Below are 25,047 nucleotides of genomic sequence, written 5' to 3' on the forward strand. Positions count from 1 at the left end.
CTCTCCCACAGCAGCACCAGGGTTCAGCCATCTCCCACCATCATCATCATTAACTCTCTCTCCCACAGCAGCACCAGGGTTCAGCCACCTCCCACCATCATCATCTCTCTCTCCCACAGCACCACCAGGGTCCAGCCACCTCCCACCACCATCATTAACTCTCTCTCCCACAGCACCACCAGGGTTCAGCCACCTCCCACCATCATCATTAACTCCCTCTCCCACAGCACCACCAGGGTTCAGCCACCTCACACCATCATTAACTGTCTCTCCCACAGCACCACCAGGGTTCAGCCACCACTCACCATCATCATTAACTCTGTCTCCCACAGCACCATCAGGGTTCAGCCACCTCCCACCATCATCATTATCTCTCTCTCCCACAGCACCACCAGGGTCCAGCCACCTCCCACCACCATCATTAACTCTCTCTCCCACAGCACCACCAGGGTTCAGCCACCTCTCACCATCATTAACTCTCTCTCCCACAGCACCACCAGGGTTCAGCCACCTCCCACCATCATCATTAACTCTGTCTCACACAGCACCACCAGGGTTCAGCCACCTCTCACCATCATTAACTCTCTCTCCCACAGCACCACCAGGGTTCAGCCACCTCCCACCATCATCATTAACTCCTCTCCCACAGCACCACCAGGGTTCAGCCACCTCCCACCATCATCATTAACTCTCTCTCCTACAGCACCACCAGGGTTCAGCCACCTCCCACCATCATCATTAACTCTGTCTCCCACAGCACCAACAGGATTCAGCCACCTCTCACCATCATTAACTCTCTCTCCCACAGCACCACCAGGGTTCAGACACCTCCCACCACCATGACTGTAACACACAACTATTCTCAAATGTAAGAACTGAGTGTATTTGTACGTGTGTGTACCCATGCGGATGTGGAGTGGATATGTTTTCCCAATGCCCTAGAAACGCCAATTCAGTCAAAATAAACAACGTGTGTGTGTGTGCCAGCTACCTACCTTATTTAACCTTAGAATTATACATGTAGGTCAATTAAGAACAAATTCATATTTACAATGAAGACGTGTCTGCAGTGGCAGAGATGGAAGCAGTACAGGGCCTTAGGTTCCATAGCCGTTTTTATATACTATTCAGCCTATGACAGCTTATTAAACACATGATACTGCTGATAAAGGACCTTGTCTGTCAAAACGTTCCTCCTATAATCAATAGAATGGAGCCAAACATATTTCAAACATGTGTTTGGTACCCCTCTATTCCTGCCATTACAATGAGCCCGTCCTCCTAAAGCTCCTCCCACCAGCCTCCTCTGCTGTACAGTTCCCATCGTTCTTTAGTCATGTTTATTTATTTGAATGACTGCCGTGCTCCATCTGGATATGTGTGGAGATACTCTCTTTTCACTGTGTATGACTGTTAGCACAACTGTATGTCTTGAGCAGCCACTGCCAGCCAGTCTACACCCTGTCTGTCCTTATTAACCCGTCTGCATTCACCTCAAGGATGCTCCGACGATAACCTGAGACCACACACACACACTTAATTTGACTCGTTACACCCACATGCACACTGGTCATGCGCACACAAACAAGCACATACACAGGATATCTGTACTTCATCCTCTCCCTGGCTGACACACACAGTCACTCTGACTCATCAAAGGCTTTAGTGTGTTTTCTCAGAAATGCCTCCTCAGAAATGGTTGGAAACCCCCCCTCTATAAAGGCTTCCTGGTACTGATTTGTTTAGTGCTAACTAACTACTGTTAGTCCATCTGTAAGGAGAGTTGCACAAGTCAAGTGGGTCTGATTTGTCATTTGAGAAACAGCACATGAGTACGTCCCTTCCTACATATGGCTCTGGTAAGAAATGGTGCACTATGGGCCCAATAAATAGAATAGGGTCCCATTTGAGGCGACACTCATACCATTTGTCCAAGTCTCAGTATTAGAGACCACTAGGGTACGTTGATGTTAGATCTCGAGCACCAAAACAAGCTCATCCAGGCCCACCCACTCAGATTGAACTCATGACCTGGGGTGACATTCATTCTCACAGGACGGGTTGCCAAAAATAACTAACTGAAAGCCACACCCCCAATAAACCACGAATATGACTGCATTGAGGCATACAGTGCATTCGGAAAGTATTCAGACCCTTGAACTTTTTCCACATTCCACAGCCTTATTCAAAAGTTTATTTAAATGTTTTTTTCCCCCTCAATCTACACACAATAGCCCATAATGATGAAGCAAAAACTGTTTTAAAAAGTTTTGCTAATAATAATAAAACATCTATTTAAACTGAAATTTATATTTACATAAATATTCAGACCCTTTACTCAGTACTTTCTTGAAGCACCTTTGGCGGTTATTACAGACTCGAGTCTTCTTGGATATGACGTTCCCATTCTTCTCTGCAGATCCTCTCAAGCTCTGTCAGGTTGGATGGGGAGCGTCGTTGTAGAGCAATTTTCAGGTCTCTCCAGAGATGTTCAATCGGGTTCAAGTCCGGGCACTGGCTGGACCACTCAAGAGCATTCAGAGACTTGTCCTTGGCTTGGCATTCAGGCCAAGGAGTTCAATTTGGTTTCATCAGACTGGATAATTTTGTTTCTCATGGTCTGAGAGAGTCTTTAGGTGCCTTTTGCCAAACTCCAAGCAGACTGTCATGTGCCTTTTACTGAGGAGTGGCTTCCGTCTGGCCACTCTACCATAAAGGCCTGATTTGGTGGAGTGCTGCAGAGATGGTTGTTCTTCTGGAAAGTTCTCCCATCTCCACAGAGGAACTCTGGAGCTCTGTCAGAGTGACCATCGGGTTCTAAGTCATCTCCCTGACCAAGGCCCTTCTACCACGATTGCTCAGTTTGGCCAGCTCTAGGAAGAGTCTTGGTGGTTCCAAACTTCTTCCATTTAAGAATGGAGGCTACTGTGTTCTTGGGGACCTTCAATGCAGCTGACATTTGTTGGTACCCTTCCCCAGATCTGTGCCTCAACACAATCCTGTCTAAGAGCTCTAGGGACAATTCCTTCGACCTTATGGCTTGGTTTTTGCTCTGACATGCACTGTCAAATGTGGAATCTTATATTGACTGGTGTGTATCCTTCCAAATCATGTCCAATTTACCACAGGTGGACTCCAATCAAGTTGAAGAAACAACTCAAAGATGATCAATGGAAACAGGAAGCACCTGAGCTCAATTTCGAGTCTCATAGCAAAGGGTTTGAATACTTATGTAAATAAGAATTTTTTAATATACATTTGAGAACATTTCTAAAAACCTGTTTATGGGGTGTTGTGTGTAGATTGATGAGGAAAAATAATAATTTCCTCCATTTTAGAACAAGGCTGTAAGGTAACAAAATGTGGAAAAAGTCAAGGAGTCTGAATACTTTCCGAATGCACTGTATGTCACTGTGCTTTTATGGCTACAGTATATGCATCATACCAGTGCCTAATTTGTTTATTTGGCAAACAAGACAGCTCATAATCCACATACATTTCTGCAAGCCCACCCACCAATGAATTTCTGGCTATGCCAATGCACCGGACGAGGAACCATGTTTTCTCCCTTCAGTGTATTTGGTTCTTCCCATGTAATGATATGTCATTTAGCAGACACTTTTATCAAAAGCAACTAAAAGTAGTGCATTGATACATTTTGTATGGGTAGAAAGAACACAGCGGGAATCAAACCCACAATCCTGGCATTGCAAGTGCCATGCTCTACCAACTGAGCCACACACACGTCCCTTTCCCTTTACGCGTTGTTTATTCTCCCCGTCTTCTCCCGCTCCCTCTTTCTTATCTGTAACAAGTTTGTAAACACACATCTAGGCCAAAAGCTCTGTTTGGCAGAGTTCCAGGTCAGTAGTCGCCCTGTCCAATTAAACGATACACATCTCCCTCACATTCCACTGAGCAGCCCTTCTACTAGGGAAGTCTGGGGGAATCTGGGGGAAGCTGGCACTGGGCTGGAGCTAAGGAAGCCTGGGAAATCTGGCACTGGGCTAAAGCTAGGGAAGTCTGGAGAATCTGGGAAAGCTGGCACTGGGCTGGAGCTAGGGTAGTCTGGAGAAAGCTGGCACTGGGTTGGAGCTAGGGAATTCTGGGGAATCTTTGGGAGTCTGGTGCTGGGCTGGAGCTAGGGACGTCTGGGGGAAGCTGGCACTTGGCTGGAACTAGAGAAGTCTGGGGGAATCTGTCGCTGGGCTGGAGCTAGGAAAGTCTGGGGGAATCTGGCACTGGGCTGGAGCTAGGGAAGCCTGGGGAAGTCTGGGTTTGCTGGTGCTGGCCTGGAGCAGCTAGTGCAGCCTGAGGAAGCTGGTGCTGGCCTGGAGCTAAGGAAGGCTGAGGGAACATGGGATGGAGTTGGGGGAATCTGGGCTTGGGGACACTGAGTTGGTACAATGCTGGGAAAGGCTGGGGAAGGCTGGGAAATGTGGGGGAATCTGGGTTGAGACTTAGGGAGGTTGCAGGATGCTGGGCTGGGGATAGGATAGACCGGGGGAAGACTTGGGGAGTTAGGGCTGGTGAAGGTTGGGGGAAAACTAGACTAGGGCTAAGGAAAAACTAGGCTAGGGCTAGGCGAGGCTTGGGATAGCTGGGCTGGGACTAGGGGAAGGAGAGACTGGGGTTAGCTGCACTGGCGCTAGGAGAGACTGGGGGTAGCTGGGCTGGCGCTAGGAGAGACTGGGTCTAGGAGAGACTGGAGGTAGCTGGGCTGGGGATAGAGGAAAAAGAAGCAAAAACCAAACTTATGGAGGGGAAGTGTAGCAGTAGGCCGGATACAAGATCGAATGTACCGCAAATCATTCAGAATATATTGAGCCGTACCCAAAACTACATGCTGGACCTTTTATGCCTCCTCCATTTTCCCCAGGTCGCAGGGAGGCTGTCTGGCCACTGTTTGCCCCCTAATCACAGAGGCCCTACTGGAGGTCAACAACAGCTCCTCCTGTGTCTCATTAAGCCAATGGTAGCACATTAGAGCAGGGCTCAGGGGAAGGCAGGGGGAAATGGCTTTAATCATTACGAGACAAGTTGTTTATTTTGACTGAATTAGCCTTTCTATGGCATTGGGAAAACATACCCATTACCCATCCACATGGGTGTACACACACACACACACACACACACACACACACACACACACACACACACACACACACACACACACACACCCAAAGTCAGTGCCAAAGACAGTGTGAGAAAGCAGTTGGTGCTGCCTTCATGGTGATGGGTATTCCACACAATCTCCATTAAACCTGTGACTCATATGAAACCATAGCCAAGAATCCAACTATTCAGGCTGCATCTTCTATGTGTCTCTTTTCATGAAATAGATATGGGCATTATTCAGTTTAATACACTAAATGGCCTATAAATGTTGTTTTTAACCAAGGTTATTTATTTGCTATAGGACAGTAGTACTTTATGATGTTAGCGACCCATGAATACTGGAGGTGATGCAGAAGCAGTGGATCACTGCGTCTGTAGTGTTAGTGTGCAGGCATTTGGGTTTATTTAAGCAGACCTTTTCACCAAGTATCTACATATAATGGATGTAACCCATCACAACATTACCATTCTTTCTTATATATGTATATATTTTTAAAGGTATTTTTCAGATTTTACTGAAGAGAGAGAGGGAGGATGACAGTAGGTTGTATGAAAGGGCAGTAGGCCGGATTCCAACCCATCCTGACACCGTAGATCTGTGAGGCTGTGCCATTGCCACTAGTCCAGCCAGACCACCATTGCCATTATTTAAATACATTTGCTAATATCACACACAGGCTGAAACTGTTCCACCCACCTGTCTGGCACGAGTACAAAAGAGAGAAGAGAGTTCAGAACCCTCATTAAAAAAGGACAAAAAAAACGTCATCCCCACCCACCACCCTACATTTCTCCCCATATTTTGGTTCAGCTGTAATATGGTTGACCTCACACACCCTTGTTTTAATTCACTCCAGAAAACACAGCTCTCACTCTCTCGTCATTTTTATGCTGTTATCTCGGAGATTACTGCCATAACTGTGCACTGATTACTAGAGTGTATTGCAGGTTAGAATGTGCCCTTTGGCCCTCTAACGCAGTGGGCACCATGTCACAGGGACAAAGATGGCATGGTTGCTAGGGGGCCACCTCACTCTGGCTCCCAGTGGTCCCTACTTTGTGTAAGATGGATTCACACTAATAATATGTTTTTATTTACATAGACATGAAATTGTGAGAGACTCCAGACACCAAAGTCATAGACTGTTTTTTCGTCTACCACACGGCATGCAGTACCAGAGCGGCAAGTCTAGGACCAAAAGGCTCCTTAACAGCTTCTACCCCCAAGTCATAGACTGTTTTTTCGTCTACCACACGGCATGCGGTACCAGAGCGGCAAGTCTAGGACCAAAAGGCTCCTTAACAGCTTCTACCCCCAAGTCATAAGATTACTGAACAATTAATCAAATGGCCACTGGACTATTTACATTGACCCCCCCTATTCATTTTTACACTGCTGCTACTCGCTGTTTATTATCTATGCAGTCACTTTACCCCTAACTACATGTACAAATTACCTCAACTAACCTGTACCCCTGCACACTGACTTGGTACCGGTATCCCTGTATATAGCCTCGTTATTGTGTTACTTTGTATTATTTTTTACTTTAGTTTATTTGGTAAATATTTTCTTAACTCTTCTTGAACTGCACTGTTGGTTAAGGGCTTTTAAAGTAACCGTTTCACAGTAAGGTCCAGTAAATACCTGTTGTATTTGGCGCATGTGACAAATAAAGTTTGATTCGATTTGAAAGACTAAAAACACCAGGAAATCAACTCCAAGTGAATTTAATTTAGAAAGTACTCCCACGCATAATATAAAGACGTGTGATCGTATACAAATGTAAGCAAGGTTTGAAATTATTATGTTTTAGTCAAATATTATATCTGTTTGGGCAAATTATTTGCAATTCCTGCATGTTCCGACCATCGGCTGAAGAAGAAACAATAGTCCGGCAGCGGAATCTATACTTAACAAAAACATAAAACATAACATGCAACAATTTCATTGATTTTACTGAGTTACAGTTCATATAAGGAAATCAGTCAATTTGAATAAATTCATGAGGCCCTAATCTATGGATTTCACACAACTTGGCAGGGGATAGGCCCACCCAATGGGGAGCCAGACACAGCCAATCAGAATGAGTTTTTCCCCCCACAAAGGATAATTATTACAGACAGAAATACTCCTCAGCACCGTGGTTACACGTGTTCTGCAGTTGTGAAGCCGGTTGGAGGTATTGCCAAATTATCAAAAAATATGTTGGAGGCAGTTTATGGTAGAGAAATTAACATTCAATTCTAGAGCAACAGCTCTGGTGGACATTCCTGCAGTCAACATGCCAATTGTACACTCCCTCAAAACTTGAGACATCTGTGGCATTGTGTTGTGAGACAGAACTGCACATTTTAAAGTGGCCACCCCAGCACAACGTGCACCTGTGTAATGATCATTATGTTCAATCAGCAAACATTCTTTTAAAAATATTTCTGTTCAGTGTAGTTGATGATCCCTGGTGTAGGCCATCGTTTCCCAACACATCTTCAGGGACCCCAAGACTGGACATTTTTGTTCCAGCCCAGAACGAACACACCTGATTCAACTAATCAAGGCAAGGGCTTGGTGATTAGATTTAGTAGTTGAATCAGATGTGTTATTGCTGGTCTAGAACTAAAATGCGCAGGGCATGGGTTCCTAAACCAACGGATTTCTGTAAAACACTGGTCAGGCCTGGTGGTTCCTAAGGCCGGGATTAAATGTGAAACCTCCCTATGACACTTGACAATTAAAGGGAATTTCCAATTGAGCTGACATCTGCTGTGTTTACCTTGAATTTAATCTCTGCCAACACGTTAACATTGTGCTTGTAGGCAACGTGGCAATCAGATTGAATCCTGGCCTAAACTGTTTTGTGCTATGACCCAACTATACTCTTGAATGTATGCAGCTGTGCCAGAGCTACCAAAAGGTTTCTATGGGAACGGGTTGCTTTTCTGGGTAAACATAACAATAAAACTGGGTAAAGAAAACAATAAAAATGACAGCTACACCCTATGACTGCAACAATGATATATTCAGTTAATTTTGCGTTAGCTTTTACATTTTTAGTTATTTATTTTTTACAAAAGAGCACCATGGAGTTAACTGACTACGTCGGCATCATCTGCAGCTTTTGAATGATCCACCAAGTGAACAAAAGACAGTGTCTCTAGCCAGTCCCCCTCCTCCTTGACCCACAGGGACTTAGCAGTGAACCCACTATTTGGTGAACACTGGTTTAAAAAGAGATTCTCTGGTACTTTTTGCATAGTTTTCAGCTAGTAGTTCTGAAAGTAGCACTCACGAGCCAAAAGTGGTCCCTGAAAATTGCATACGAAGTCACATATGTACAGATATGTGCACCACATCATTGCGCTCTCTCTTGCTTTGCTATGTGTGCATCTTGCTCGCTGTCACTCAAATGGCAATGGGCTAAAGCTCCTTGGCTGGAACTTGAATTGCTAGGAGGCTGGCCCACGTGGGGGAAAATGTAGGGTAAATAGTGCCACAGCTTTTAGTAAACAGTCACTTTCAAACTAGGGGTTTCGCAGCTAATTGAGTTAAGATAATTCTGCATGTATGAACACATCGACACATCCAGCGCAGACCGGGAGGTTTAAAAAAATACTTACTAGTGGCCAGTGTTCCAGAGCTTGCCTTTAAGGCCTGGTGGACGCATATAGACTAGGTACTTCAGTAAATAGAGTTGAATAGACTAAAAAACATGACCTTTGAACCCTAAATCTGAACCTACTATTAATGGGCGGGAACAATGAGACCCTCACTGTCAGGCAATGATCCTGGTCAGAGATTAGCCCAATCAATGAGGCAACAATTCATCATTGCACGAGTCATGAAGCACTGAAAGGGTCGATCCATGGGTATACCTTAATCCAAAATGAATGACAAAAATTAGCACCATATAATGAATTTGTTTCAGTTGAGGGAGAAAACTGGATCAACACAACTGATGGTGTGGGACAAGGCTTTTGACAAACTTTGACTTTGTGTAATGCCCCTTTAAGCAACATAAGGAGTTTAAGACATTTACTTTGAAAAGCAGTGCTGAGTATTGACCAAATGCATTATGTTTAATGTGATGCTATTCTAAAGACAGAGGTTGCTGTTTAAACTAATCCCACACCTTAGTTATGTCTTGGGGTCTCTGACCATTGCTCCTAGAACTCAAAGATTCTCCTCTGTTCCTCTACTGCCTGACTGGCTGCACCATCGTTCTCCTTCTCAGGACAAACAGACGAAATCTCTTGACATTGTCATACCTCTTGGATTATGAGCTTATCTTTTCACATTTTACTGAGACCGACCGTCCGTCTGATCCAGTCTGGCTGGCCATCTATGGTCATGCTCTTCCTCAGCCAGCTCCAACATTTGGATCTACTGGCATGGTGAATAACACCAGGGTCGTGTTCAGTAGGGAAAGCAACTGAACATTTTCTAAAATGTTTTGCAATGCCAAACGAAAATGTGCGTTTCTTTGTCAAGTTCAGGTAGCCACTGCCTGTTTCGGTCTGTTTTCTTCCGTTTGGTGCCTAATGAACATGACCTGATCTCCTTTTAGGTCACTGCCAAACACATTAGAACACCATTTTTCCACTTCCTCCACTGAGTATTGAAAATACACCAATTTTTATACACTTGGTTTTCACTGTGGAATTAGTCTGGTCAAATCAAATCCAATTTTATTGGTCACATGCACATGGTTAGCAGATGTTAATGTGAGTGTAGGGAAATGCTTGTGCTTCTAGTTCCAACCGTTCAGTAATATCTAACAAGTAATCTAACAATTTCACAACAACTACCTTATACACACAAGTGTAAAGGAATGAATAAGAATATGTACAGTGCCTTGCGAAAGTATTCGGCCCCCTTGAACTTTGCGACCTTTTGCCACATTTCAGGCTTCAAACATAAAGATATAAAACTGTATTTTTTTGTGAAGAATCAACAACAAGTGGGACACAATCATGAAGTGGAACGACATTTATTGGATATTTCAAACTTTTTTAACAAATCAAAAACTGAAAAATTGGGCGTGCAAAATTATTCAGCCCCCTTAAGTTAATACTTTGTAGTGCCACCTTTTGCTGCGATTACAGCTGTAAGTATGTCTCTATCAGTTTTGCACATCGAGAGACTGAAATTTTTTCCCATTCCTCCTTGCAAAACAGCTCGAGCTCAGTGAGGTTGGATGGAGAGCATTTGTGAACAGCAGTTTTCAGTTCTTTCCACAGATTCTCGATTGGATTCAGGTCTGGACTTTGACTTGGCCATTCTAACACCTGGATATGTTTATTTTTGAACCATTCCATTGTAGATTTTGCTTTATGTTTTGGATCATTGTCTTGTTGGAAGACAAATCTCCGTCCCAGTCTCAGGTCTTTTGCAGACTCCATCAGGTTTTCTTCCAGAATGGTCCTGTATTTGGCTCCATCCATCTTCCCATCAATTTTAACCATCTTCCCTGTCCCTGCTGAAGAAAAGCAGGCCCAAACCATGATGCTGCCACCACCATGTTTGACAGTGGGGATGGTGTGTTCAGGGTGATGAGCTGTGTTCCTTTTACGCCAAACATAACGTTTTGCATTGTTGCCAAAAAGTTCAATTCTGGTTTCATCTGACCAGAGCACCTTCTTCTACATGTTTGGTGTGTCTCCCAGGTGGCTTGTGGCAAACTTTAAACAACACTTTTTATGGATATCTTTAAGAAATGGCTTTCTTCTTGCCACTCTTCCATAAAGGCCAGATTTGTGCAATATACGACTGATTGTTGTCCTATGGACAGAGTCTCCCACCTCAGCTGTAGATCTCTGCAGTTCACCCAGAGTGATCATGGGCCTCTTGGCTGCATCTCTGATCAGTCTTCTCCTTGTATGAGCTGAAAGTTTAGAGGGACGGCCATGTCTTGGTAGATTTGCCGTGGTCTGATACTCCTTCCATTTCAATATTATCGCTTGCACAGTGCTCCTTGGGATGTTTACAGCTTGGGAAATCTTTTTGTATCCAAATCCGGCTTTAAACTTCTTCACAACAGTATCTCGGACCTGCCTGGTGTGTTCCTTGTTCTTCATGATGCTCTCTGCGCTTTTAACGGACCTCTGAGACTATCACAGTGCAGGTGCATTTATACGGAGACTTGATTACACACAGGTGGATTGTATTTATCATCATTAGTCATTTAGGTCAACATTGGATCATTCAGAGATCCTCACTGAACTTCTGGAGAGAGTTTGCTGCACTGAAAGTAAAGGGGCTGAATAATTTTGCACGCCCAATTTTTCAGTTTTTGATTTGTTAAAAAAGTTTGAAATATCCAATAAATGTCGTTCAACTTCATGATTGTGTCCCACTTGTTGTTGATTCTTCACAAAAAAATACAGTTTTATATCTTTATGTTTGAAGCCTGAAATGTGGCAAAAGGTCGCAAAGTTCAAGGGGGCCAAATACTTTCGCAAGGCACTGTATATATAAATATATGGATGAGTGATGGCCGTGCGGCATAAGCAAGATGGAGTAGATAGTAGAGTACAGTATATACATATGAGACGAGTAATGTAGGGTATGTAAACATTATATAAAGTGGCATTGTTTAAAGTGACTAGTGATACAATAATTACATCCATTTTTTTATTATTAAAGTGGCTAGAGATTTTGGAGTGTCCCAGGTCTGTTTGTGCCGTATACAGTGGGGAGAACAAGTATTTGATACACTGCCGATATTGCAGGTTTTCCTACTTACACAGCATGTAGAGGTCTGTAATGTTTTATCATAGGTACACTTCAACTGTGAGAGACGGAATCTAAAACAAAAATCCAGAAAATCACATGGTATGATTTAAGTAATTAATTAGCATTTTATTGCATGACATAAGTATTTGATCACCTACAACCAGTAAGAATTCCAGCTCTCACAGACCTGTTAGTTTTTCTTTAAGACGCCCTCCTGTTCTCCACTCATTACCTGTATTAACTGCACCTGTTTGAACTCGTTACCTGTATAAAAGACACCTGTCCACACACTCAATCATAGAGACTCCAACCTCTCCACAATGGACAAGACCAGAGAGCTGTGTAAGGACATCAGGGATACAATTGTAGACATGCACAAAGCTGGGATGGGCTACAGGACAATAGGCAAGCAGCTTGGTGAGAAGGCAACAACTATTGGCGCAATTATTAGAAAATGGAAGAAGTTCAAGATGACGGTCAATCACACTCGGTCTGGGGCTCCATGCAAGATCTCACCTCGTGGGGCATCAATGATCATGAGGAAGGTGAGGGATCTGCCCAGAACTACACGGCAGGACCTGGTCAATGACCCGAAGAGAGCTGGGACCACAGTCTCAAAGAAAACCATAAGTAACACACTACGCCGTCATGGATTAAAATCCTGCAGCGCACGCAAGTTCCCCCTGCTCAAGCCGGCGCATGTCCAGGCCCGTCTGAAGTTTGCCAATGACCATCTGGATGATCCAGAGGAGGAATGGGAGAAGGTCATGTGGTCTGATGAGACAAAAACAGAGCTTTTTGGACTAAACTCCACTCGCTGTGTTTGGAGGAAGAAGAAGGATGAGTACATCATTCTTTGGGGATGCTTTTCTGCAAAGGGGACAGGACGACTGCACCGTATTGAGGGGAGGATTGATGGGACCATGTATTGCGAGATCTTGGCCAACAACCTCCTTCCCTCAGTAAGACCTGGGTCTTCCAGCAAGACAACGACCCGAAACACACAGCCAGGGCAACTAAGGAGTGGCTCCGTAAGAAGCATCTCAAGGTCCTGGAGTGGCTTAGCCAGTCTCCAGACCTGAACCCAATAGAAAATCTTTGGAGGGAGCTGAAAGTCTGTATTGCCCAGCGACAGCCCCGAAACCTGAAGGATCTGGAGAAGGTCTGTATGGAGGAGTGGGCCAAAATCCCTGCTGCAGTGTGTGCAAACCTGGTCAAGAACTACAGGAAACGTAAGATCTCTATAATTGCAAACAAAGTTTTATGTACCAAATATTAAGTTCTGCTTTTCTGATGTATCAAATACTTATGTCATGCAATAAAATGCAAATTAATGACTTAATTTTTGTTTTAGATTGTGTCTCTCACAGTTGACGTACCTATGATACAAATTACAGACCTCTACATGCTTTGTAAGTAGGGAAAACCTGCGAAATCGGCAGTGTATCAAATACTTGTTCTCCCCACTGTAGCTAACGCCTAATATTGTAGGATCTTAATTTTAACCAGTCTCCTACAGCAGGAAAATAATCCTGTAGCAACAGGAAATGTGAATGATAATTCATGGCCATTTTTGTAGGGGCTGATACATTTTTCGTAATGAAAAATCAAGTCTGACATTTCATAGAGGGTATTAGAAACATCCGTTGTCTATTAAGCCTCAAATACACAACACTACACTACATTTCCTGCATTGCAGGAAAGTTCTCCTGCGACAGATTGGTAAAATTAAGATCCTACATCTGTGTGGTCATCATTCATGCCAAATCATATGATGATAGAAGTTGAGAGACAGCACAAACAGATCTGGGACCAGAGTACAATGGAATACCAGCAAACACATAAACATGTGATTGGGGGAGAAAGTGCAAGGTGACATTAATATAGACAAACAACTGAACTATCATAGTCATAGCATTCCTGACGTGACTATTGACCTGTAAAGTCTTATCTGACAGTGTACTCTGCGACACTCCACTGTCACTCAATGAGGATCCATCCACATTATTTGAATCATTAGTATATCCCAACCGCACAAAAATACAAGGTATAGTTGTGCTTACCCAAACCGACAGTCCACTGTGCCGGCTCAGATACTGTATGTTCTTTTCACATTGTTGTTATTTCCAGCGAGGTTTCACTTCCAGCACCTATGGTGGGTACATAACCAGGCCAGCACAGTACAGCTCGGCATGGCTCTGCTTAAGTGTCAAAAGTTTAAAACAGAAGAGGCTATATCACAGTGTGACCGACCAGAGTACTAAGGCTACTGCCACACAGACTCATGAACAACTATGAAACTGTCAAAAGTACAACACAAATCAAGAGTTTAATCAGTCTAAAGACAAAGTTTGTGCGTTTTTTTTGTCAGACAATCATCCATTTTCATTTATCCGGCAACTGATCACTCCCATTGAAAGAACATTTGATTCATCTGAAATTGACACAATCCCAGTATGCCGATGGCCTTACATGCAAAATACATTTAGAAATACATGTTATTCAATCATTGCACCCACACTGCTCGCGTGTGCCAACAATTGTCTGCTATGCCAAGGGATAAAATAGAACTTCTTTCTATTTCTGATGCAGATCGCGCTGCAAGTCCTGCCTCTCCCATCTCCTCATTGGTTTATAGAAGCAGGTACCCACGTGGGTATAACCAAACTGTTTTGCCGGTTGTCGTGGTAATACTATGAAAGTATAGATGCCATCACCATATAAGATCAAAGATGAAAAAGCCTGGAAGGAGGAGAGATGACTGGAAACTATTTGGTTGGCCGTTCTGTGTGGATTAATTGTCGGAGTATAGGACCTTGTGCATTTCAGGTAAAATAACAACTCAATGTTTATATCCTAGGACAAATTAGCTAGCAACAGCATGTTAGCTAAATAGGACAAATTACCATACATTTTTAATGCTTTTCGACCTGTCCCCAAATTAATGTCATCGGTTCAGAGTTTGTTTTGATATTTTAACCTGTGTGTGGTGATCGCGTTTGGTGTGGGGGGACAAAATAAATGTATGCACGATCGCGCAGCCAGTTTAGGTTCCGTGTATCCGGGTCTCCTGCGCACGGAGCCCCTGAGCTTGGAGAGCAGTCGCACGTCTTCAGGTTTCAAACACGCAAACGTTGATCCGAACCTCCTTTACACCATCAAGGATGAGACCTGCTTATCCATGACCTTCATTAAAGTAACAATTACACACTGCTTCATGCATAAACATACATGCCCATTGCCAAGCGATCGAAATTCCACCCCCGGGGGAAGAGATCTCGAGTGACGACATCGACATTCTGAAGCTGTCACTTTAATTAGGGAACTCATTCCGGAGGGATTTGAGCAGCGTGCCATAGTACATTGAGCTGTCTCGCTCCCAAACAAACATTCCTTAAGAGACGGATCTGGGAGAAAGACTGTTATCCCTCTCATGTCCCGAGCATTCAACCTGATCTCACATTAGCCAATTTGACAGACTACAGACCAGTAAAGGAAACATCATAGGTTGATCAAGAGGAAGCTCATGTCGTCCATTAAGTCGAGAAGAGTCGCTATTTTATGTGTGCTTTTAATAGAAAAACTGCATTTGTTTAGTCAAAAAGTGCTTCATTAGGTCTAAAATCCCAAAGCACACCCAGATGTTCTGATTCTCATTTCCCCCCAGGAATATCTTCTTCAGTGAATAACATACAATATCTAGGAACAGTAGATTATACTTCAACTCTTCAGGAAAATAAAACACCTCAACTCCTATTAGGGATTGAGTATTGAGGCACAATCAAGTCCCCTCATTCCAACAGCCATGAGACTCCCTTTATTCTAGTGGGGTGGTTCTATAGAACAGCCATGAGACTCCCCTTATTCTAGTGGGGTGGTTCTATAGAACAGCCATGAGATTCCCCGTATTCTAGTGGGGAGCTTCTGTAGAACAGCCATGAGACTCCCCTTATTCTAGTGGGGCAGTTCTATAGAACAGCCATGAGACTCCCCTTATTCTAGTGGGGCGGTTCTATAGAACAGCCATGAGACTCCCCTTATTCTAGTGGGGCGGTTCTGTAGAACAGCCATGAGACTCCCCTTATTCTAGTGGGGCGGTTCTGTAGAACAGCCATGAGACTCCCCTTATTCTAGTGGGGCGGTTCTGTAGAACAGCCATGAGACTCCCCTTATTCTAGTGGGGCGGTTCTATAGAACAGCCATGAGACTCCCCTTATTCTAGTGGGGCGGTTCTATAGAACAGCCATGAGACTCCCCTTATTCTAGTGGGGCAGTTCTATAGAACAGCCATGAGACTCCCCGTATTCTAGTGGGGAGCTTCTGTAGAACAGCCATGAGACTCCCCTTATTACAGTGGGGAGCTTCTGTAGAACAGCCATGAGACTCCCTTATTCTAGTGGGGCGGTTCTATAGAACAGCCATGAGACTCCCCTTATTCTAGTGGGGCAGTTCTATAGAACAGCCATGAGACTCCCCGTATTCTAGTGGGGAGCTTCTGTAGAACAGCCATGAGACTCCCCTTATTCTAGTGGGGAGCTTCTGTAGAACAGCCATGAGACTCCCCTTATTCTAGTGGGGCGGTTCTGTAGAACAGCTATGAGACTCCCCTTATTCTAGTGGGGCGGTTCTGTAGAACAGCCATGAGACTCCCCTTATTCTAGTGGGGCGGTTCTGTAGAACAGCCATGAGACTCCCCTTATTCTAGTGGGGCGGTTCTGTAGAGCAGCCATGAGACTCCCCTTATTCTAGTGGGGCGGTTCTGTAGAACTGCCATGATGGGATATGTATGAAGCTGGATATTTATAGCCTCTGACATTTAGAGATAAAGGTAATGGAGCCGGATGAGAGGAATGCACAGCCAGGGGCTTCTATACAAGCCACACTGCTGCAGTCTCTCAGTATATGAATGGGGGTTACCTCAGACTAGTAAGGTTACTTCACTCCACTCTTGATGAGTATGCCTGACTGTATCTGCATCATACTCTGATAGGGACTGTTACTGTTACACAGCAAACAAAAGCACGTACACACACACGCTGTATGTTTGTCAGGGCGTTCAAGACCAAACTTTCACTTGTTTATCATAATGTGTAGTCACTAGACCTAAAAATAACATTTTTTAAGTGTTAGCCAACCTCCATTCAAGGACATACCATGTACATTGGGCTATACATCACAGGTAATCTTACAGTTGTTTATTGTTGAAAAGATCATGTGTTCTCTAAATAATCTTAATATACTCATATACAAATCACACAGCACCTTCATAGTTAAATTGGATAAATCAGACATGGATGCTTTAATACACTAACACCATTATATATATATATATATAGTAGGCTACACAGTCACACAGGAGACAAACTGACACTGGAATTTATCACCGACCATCCCTTGGTGTAGACCAGGTATTCCCAAACTGTGGTACGCGCAATGCCTTCAGGGGTACGCCAAATAAAAATGTTATTCACATTTTCCAACAGTCCATTTATATTTTCCAATGGGTCTATACATTTGGGTGAGGTTTTTTTCTTACCTGAGTAGCCTCGTTTCACTGCCAAAAATACATGTCAAATACAGGTAGCCTAGTCAAATAATTAACATCCAATCACATGAGCCGTTACTCATCCAATCACATGAGCCGTTACTCTCTCGTGGGAATTCCACTAACGGTCCAAATGTAGCCAAATGCAGCTGCTGCTTATGTTGGTGTCTGTACTGATGGCGCAAAATCCATGACAGGGAGACATAGTGGAGTGGTAATGCCCGTGCAAGCAGTTACTCCCGACGCCACTTAGGCACACTGCAGCATCCACCGAGAGGCTCTTACTGCCAAGGGAATGCCTGACAGCTTGAAAGACATTTTGGACACTACAGTGAAAATGGTGAACTTTGTTAAAGCAAGGCCCCTGAACTATTGTGTATTTTCTGCACTGTGCAATGATATTGGCAGCGACCATGTAACGCTTTTACAACATACAGAAGTGCGCTGGTTATCAAGGGGCAAAGTATTGACACGTTTTTTTGAATTGAGAAACAGGCTTAAAGTTTTTACTGACTGGCCTGTAAAAAGTCTCACTTGTCTGACTGGTTGCATGATGACGAGTTTCTCACACGACTGGCCTGTGTGGGTGATGTTTTTTCTCACCTGAATGATCTGAATCTAGGATTACAGGGACTCTCCGCAACTATATTCAATGTGCGGGACAAAATTGAGGCTGATTAAGAAGTTGGATCTCTTCTCTGTCTGCATTAACAAGGACAACACACAGGTCTTTCCATCATTGTATAATTTTTTGTGTGCAAATGAACTCAAGCTTACGGACAATATCAAATGTGATATAGCGAAGCAGCTGAGTGAGTTGGGTGGGCAATTACGCAGGTACTTTCCAGACACGAATGACACAAAAATCTGGATTCGTTTCCTGCCCTGCCTCCAGTCCACTTACCGATATCTGAACAAGAGAGCGTCATCAAAACTAGCGGTTCTGTGAAAATGTTATTTAAAATCAGAACCACCGTCAGATTTCTGGATTGGGCTGCACTCAGAGTATCCTGCCTTGGCAAATCGAGCTGTTAAGACAGTGATGCCCTTTGCAACCACGTATCTATGTGAGAGTGGATTCTCAGCCCTCACTAGCATGAAAGCTAAATAGACACAGACTGTGTGGAAAATGATTTAAAACAGACTCTCTCCAATACAACCCAACACTGCAGAGTTATGTGCATCCTTTCAAGCACACCCTTCTCATTAACCTGTGGTGTGTTATTCATAGATGAACAAATAAGGTTTTATATGTAAGATGGTTAAATAAAGAGCAAAATTATTGATTATTTGTGCCCTGATCCTATAAGAGCTCTTTGTCACTTCCCACAAGCCGGGTTGTGACAAACTCACACTCATTCTTATATTTAAAACTTCTTACGGCTGCAATCCCGTTAACGGGATCGATATGACAACAGCCAGTGAAAGTGCAGGGCGCCAAATTCAAAACAACAGAAATTAACATTTCTAATAATAATTAAAATTACAATTCCTCAAACATACATGTATTTTATACCGTTTTAAAGGTCATCTTGTTGTTAATCCCACCACAGTGTCCGATTTCAAATAGGCTTTACAGCGAAAGCACCACAAACGATTATGTTAGGTCACCACCAACTCACCGAAAAATTCAGCCATTTTCCAGCCAGAGAGGAGTCACAAAAAGCACAAATAGAGATAAAATTAATCACTAACCTTTGATGATCTTCATCAGATGACACTCATAGGACTTCATGTAACACAATACATGTAAGTTTTGTTTGATAAAGTTCATATTTATATTTTTTTAAATCTCAGTGTACATTGGCGCGTTACCTTCACTAGTTCCAAAAACACCCGGTGATATTGCAGAGAGCCACATCATTTTACAGAAATACTCATTTTAAAATGTTGATAAATACAATTGTTAGACATGGAAATATAGATATACCTCTCCTTAACTTGTTGATTGTAGGGTGCAGTATTTTGATGTTTGGATGAAAAACGTACCCAAATGAAACTGCCTATTTCTCAGGCTCAGAATATGCATGTAATTGTCAGATTAGGATAGAAAACACACTAAAGTTTCCAAAACTGTCAAAATATTGTCTGTGAGTTTAACAGAACTGATATTGCAGTTGAAAACCTGAGGAAAATCCAACCAGGAAGTGGCTTCTATTTTGAAAGCTTCCTGTTCCATTGCATGCCTTCCCTCCATTTAACCTCTTGAGCTTATGGCTCAATACTGCCCCGTTGGAGGAAGTGCGTGCCCATAGTAAACTGAAAATATTTTTTCCAAAATTGCTAATATATGCATATAATAATAATTATTGAATAGAAAACACTCTAAAGTTTCTAAAACCGTTTAAATTATGTCTGTATGTAAAGCAGAACTCTCAGGGCAGCCTTTCTCCCAAACTCTCTCTTGTCAAGAGAAAAGTTGGGTCAACTTTGACGTCATCGCCCCCACCCTTCCCAGGCAGCTACCGATCTGGGAACAGTATGTATTTGTTCAGCGCGATGTCTGCTTTCAATTGGCACGTTCATTGTTTGAATTTCGCGCTCCCTCATCCTTTGGCGGGCGAAAATGCCCGGTTCACTCTCACATACATGCACTCTATTGCGCGCGGCCGATTTGGGGAACGTTCTTTTCCAATAGACACCAGTTGAAGCCGGTTCGTTTGTTCGCGATGATCATTGTTTTACATGATAAAAACATAATTTTGCTCGATTCTGCACTTAGTTTGACCAGTTTAGTCAACATATAATATGTAATTTTGAAGTTTGATTGCGCAAGAGTGCGGGACCAGAAGGAGCAGAAGTTATTTTGGGTGCATTTCAGCTGAAGCTGTTAGCATATGCTAATACAAAGACGCACAACTTGAAACCAAACGATGTATTGGGTAAGTATGACTCCTTCTACGTCTTCTGATCGAAGAACATCAAAGGTAAGGGAATATTTATGTGGTTATTTTGGGTTTCTGTGGACTCCAAACGTAGAGGAGACACTGCTAATATCTGAGCGCCGACTCATAGCATAGACTAGTGAACGAATTCTGTAACGTTAAAAATAAATGTAACACAGCGGTTGTATTAAGAAGAAGTGTATCTTTGTAACTATATGTAGAACATGTATATTTAGTCATGTTTATTGCTTGTTATCTGACGTTATCTGTCCGAGCTATCATAATTTCTCCGGACATTTTGAGTAGCATTTTTTGAAATGTCGTCATTGTAAACAGAGATTTATGGATATTAATGGCATATTATTGAAAAAAAAAAAAAAAATGTACTGTGTAACATGTAATATTACTGTCATCTGATGAAGATTTTCAAAAGGTTAGTGAATTATTTATTTTTTAATCCTACTTTTAAATTTTATATTTTCTGGGACAAAATGGCCGCCGCTTGCATTTTGTTTCGGTGGTGGTCTAATATAAATGTGTGCTATGTTTTCGCCGTAAAACATTTTAGAAATCTGACTTGCTGGGTAGATGAACAAGGTGTTTATCTTTCATTTGAGCTATTGGACTTGTGTAGGTGTGGAGGTTAAATATGTCTAAGAATATTTTTTCACATTATGCGTTATGCTAATGAGCTTGAGCCGTAGTCACGATCCCGGATCCGGGATGGGTAGCATCAAGAGGAGGGATATCAACCACATTCCTTTTTCTATGGCTTCCACATGGTGTGAACAGTCTTTAGACATAGTTTCAGGCTTTTATTCTGAAAAATGAGCAAGAAAGATCAGATCGCGTCAGTGGATGGCTGGGTGCCAGCAGCGTTTTGCATGCGCCAACAGAGTGGACAGACATTTTCTCTCTCTCTCCTATTGAAGAAGCTACTGTCTGGTTGAAAAATTATTGATTATATATTGTAAAAACAACCTGAGGATTGATTATAAAAAACTTTGACATGTTTCTACGAACTTTACGCATACTATTTGGAATTTTCGTCTGCCCCGTCTTGACCGCTCGAGCCTGTGGATTTCTGAACATAATGCGCCGACCAAATGGAGGAATTTTGGATATAAAATAATCTTTATGGAACAAAAGGAACATTTATTGTGTAACTGGGAGTCTCGTGAGTGCAAACATCCGAAGATCATCAAAGGTAAGCCATTCATTTTATTGCTTTTCTGACTTTCGTGACCAATCTACTTTGCTGCTAGCTGTTTGTAATGTTTTGTCTGCTGAGAGAGATGTCCTTACATAAACACTTGGAATGCTTTCACCGAAAAGCTTTTTTGAAATCTGACATGCCAGGTGGATTAACAACAAGCTAAATTGTGTTTTGCTATATTGCACTTGTGATATCATGAAAATTAAATATTTGTAGTAATTTAATTTGAATTGGCACTCTGCAATTCAGCGGATGTTGACGAAAATGATACGGGATGGGTGCGTCAAGAAGTTAATGCAACCGCTGTGTCAGATTTTTTTTCAACTTTACGGAAAAAGCAAACCATGCAATAATCTGAGACGGCACTCAGAAAAAAAAAATTATCCGCCATGTTGGAGTCAACAGAAATCAGAAATAACATTATAAATATTCCCTTACCTTTGATGATTTTCATCAGAATGCACTCCCAGGAATCCTAGTTCCACAATAAATGTTTGTTTTGTTCAATAATGTCCATTATTTATGTCCAAGTAGCTACTTTTGTTAGCACGTTTAGTACACAAATCCAAACGCTCGTGCAGGTCCAGCCGAACGAAAACTTCAAAAAGTTATATTACAAGTCGAAGAAACTTGTCAAACTTAGTATAGAATCAATCTTTAGGATGTTGTTATCATAAATCTTCAATAACGTTCCAACCAGAGAATTCCTATGTCTGTAGAAAAGCCATGGAACGCAAGTCGCTATCATGTGAAATGCGTGTGACCAGGACCTGGCTCTCTGCCAGACCACTGACTCAAACAGCTCCCATCCGGCTTCACATCACAGTAGAAGCATCATTCAAGTTTCTAAAGACGCTTGACATCTAGTGGAAGCCTTAGGAAGTGCAACATAACCAATATCCCACTGTGTATTCACTAGGGGCTGGGTTGAAAATCAACCAACCTCAGATTTCCCACTTCCTGTTTGGATTTCTTCTCAGGTTTTTTGCCTGCCATGTGAGTTCTGTTCTACTCACAGACATCATTCAAACAGTTTTAGAAACTTCAGAGTGTTTTCTATCCAATGCTAATATGCATATATTAGCAACTGGGACTGAGGAGCAGGCCGTTTACTCTGGGCACCTCTGGGCATCCAAGCCACTCAATACTGCCCCTGCAGCCATAAGAAGTTAATAAATGTATCTTATAGTGTGTGTGGCAGGCTTACAATGATGGCAAAAAACAACATTTGAGAGAACGAAGACCCTGGTGCTAGAGGGGTACAAAGCTGGAGGTTGAATGTTTGAAGGGGTATGGGACTATAAAAAATTTGGGAACAACTGGTGTAGCGCGCACACGTGCACGCACGCACACACACACACACACACACACACACACACCTCGGATTACAGTAATAATCGACTAGGTGTGAGTTTGCCAAGTTCCTAAATCAACTTAAAATCACTTGATATGGGCCACTAAATACTCCCCTTTCTTTCACTATAACAATTAGGCTGTGTGGATTAATGGTAACTTTATCAGAGGTATGTACAACGTCATATTTTTTTAATGTACAATGTCATAAACATATACTTCAGCATAAACATAGGCTACTTCAGCATATAGGCTACACTTGTACATAAACTTGTAGGCTATATCAAATGTTAAACTGTTTATAACCATACACCTGCGTTTATAACCATACACCTGCATCTTACCTGGTTGGTAATGTTGACATAGTATGTCCTTGTCAAATGTGATCAGCTGTGTTGCATTCGATGTCAGGTGCAATTTTACGCTTGCATCATGATCCAAGCAGTTTCAGCTCAGTCAATTGGTTTGTTGGGCATCCCGGAGTCAGTGGAGTCCAAGAGAACGTTCACGAATTTAAGCTCAAATTTGGTTGAAATTCATACTTTGTTGAAATACCATAACCAGATAATTAACTTGTGATCTCTTTCATTCAGGCTTAGAACGTTTGGCTATCCAACGAGTTCCAAATATATCCAGTTCTAGTCCATGTTCTTTCTGCGAAAGGCGCGACGAATCTCTTTTGGAAGACGAGGCAAAACTCATCTCTCTCGCCAAGTAGACATTCAGGTGCAATGTCACAGGACACACACTGCGCTCTGCGCCTGGCCGTGCAGGATTAAATGACATTTGTATTATGTCCTATTCTCAGCGATAACTTTTCTGCGGATAACATTGGAAAACGCAATGGTTTATCATTGGAATGGTGCCAATAGCGCAGGTGATCGCACACCCGATTGCTAGATTAGTGTACAGAAAGCATAGGCTAAACTACTGGCAATAATAAGATTGCAATCTGACAAATTTGGTTTACAATTCAGGCAATTTAGCAACGGTAGGCTAATATTAGAACAGTAGGCATATGCTCTTAAAATGGCATGAACGTTCGATTTAGCCTACCGCTGTCTATTTTCACATGCGCACAAAATCAATATTGTGAAAAATATAAGGATAATTGTGTTTTTTCCCATTTAAGCAACTTTTTTTGAACGAGCTCTTACAGGTTGGTGGAGCATTACGAACAAATAGATATGCTAAGCAAATAAAATTATGACTAGGTTACTCCTCTGTATTCTTCATGAGTCAACGTCTGTTCCACTTGCAGCCGGAAAATAATATCCTTCTGATACGCCGCTACCAGCAACCAACAGGACAGGTAGGTAGCCCTGTCCCTCTCTCTCTGAATTGAAACAAGTTGTTTAGGGCCCAGTCCTTTTGGTGAATATCTTACACACGCAAGCCTTTTCAGATAGAATAGAACGCTGTCAATAAATAATGTCAACCCCGCAAGCGACAACCACCCTTTAGTTATAGTTCACCAATAGGGATCAGCTTGTCAAAAAAGAAACTCGCCGGAAAAAAAAGCTTCTCTCATATCTGAGCGTATCCAGTTATCGCTTCAGCACGCTGCCTACACCTGAGGCCCGCTCCCCTATGCTGCATTCCATTGAACATGTAGTAAACACTCCCCCTTTCACTCCGCGCGTCCAATCGAGAGTGCTATCGCGCAAAAAAAAAAAAACCAGGAATCGAAGGATCTGCTATTTTAGTCTGTGTGTCTGAAATGATTAGAGAGTTGGGGACTGCGTTATGTGCACATAACTGTCAAAATAAAGGAAGCACTTGAGTAAATGAGGGATACAAAGTATATTGAAAGCAGATGCTTTCACACAGATGTGGTTCATGAGTTAATTAAGCAATTAACAACATGCTTAGGGTCATGTATAAAAATGCCCAGTTGCCCATTGTTTTGCCTACCATGGCTGCACTCTTAGAAAAAGATTTCCAAAAGGGTTCTTCGGCTGTCGCAACAGGATATCCCTTTTGGCTTCCATGTAGAACCTTCTGTGGAAAGGGTTCTTCCTGGAGCCCAAAGGGGTTCTACCTGGAGTCCAAAAAGGTTTCTTCACCCTATGAAGACACTATGTTGGTGTTTCCTTTATTCTGACAGTTACCTGTATCAAGCCTACTGTGTATACTGTCTGTGGCAGGCTACTGTAGCTGTCAGACACAAAAGTTCTGCTCTGCATTCTTCTTGACCTGT

The 25,047-nt window shown here is 42.7% G+C and overlaps 1 protein-coding gene across 1 annotated transcript in view; it reads right to left on the minus strand.

Annotated features, from left to right (window-relative positions):
- adamtsl5 (ADAMTS like 5) overlaps positions 1-24,440 on the minus strand; it is a 70,613-nt gene extending 46,173 nt beyond the window's left edge. The window contains exon 1 of the mRNA XM_042318615.1: positions 23,192-24,440. Within this exon, the coding sequence (XP_042174549.1) occupies positions 23,192-23,211 (20 nt within the window). The 5' untranslated portion in view covers positions 23,212-24,440. The remainder of the gene's footprint in view (positions 1-23,191) is intronic.
- Between the last annotated feature and the right edge of the window lie 607 nt (positions 24,441-25,047).

This window comes from Oncorhynchus tshawytscha, unplaced genomic scaffold (genome assembly GCF_018296145.1).
Source record: "Oncorhynchus tshawytscha isolate Ot180627B unplaced genomic scaffold, Otsh_v2.0 Un_scaffold_530_pilon_pilon, whole genome shotgun sequence".
NCBI lineage: Eukaryota > Metazoa > Chordata > Actinopteri > Salmoniformes > Salmonidae > Oncorhynchus > Oncorhynchus tshawytscha.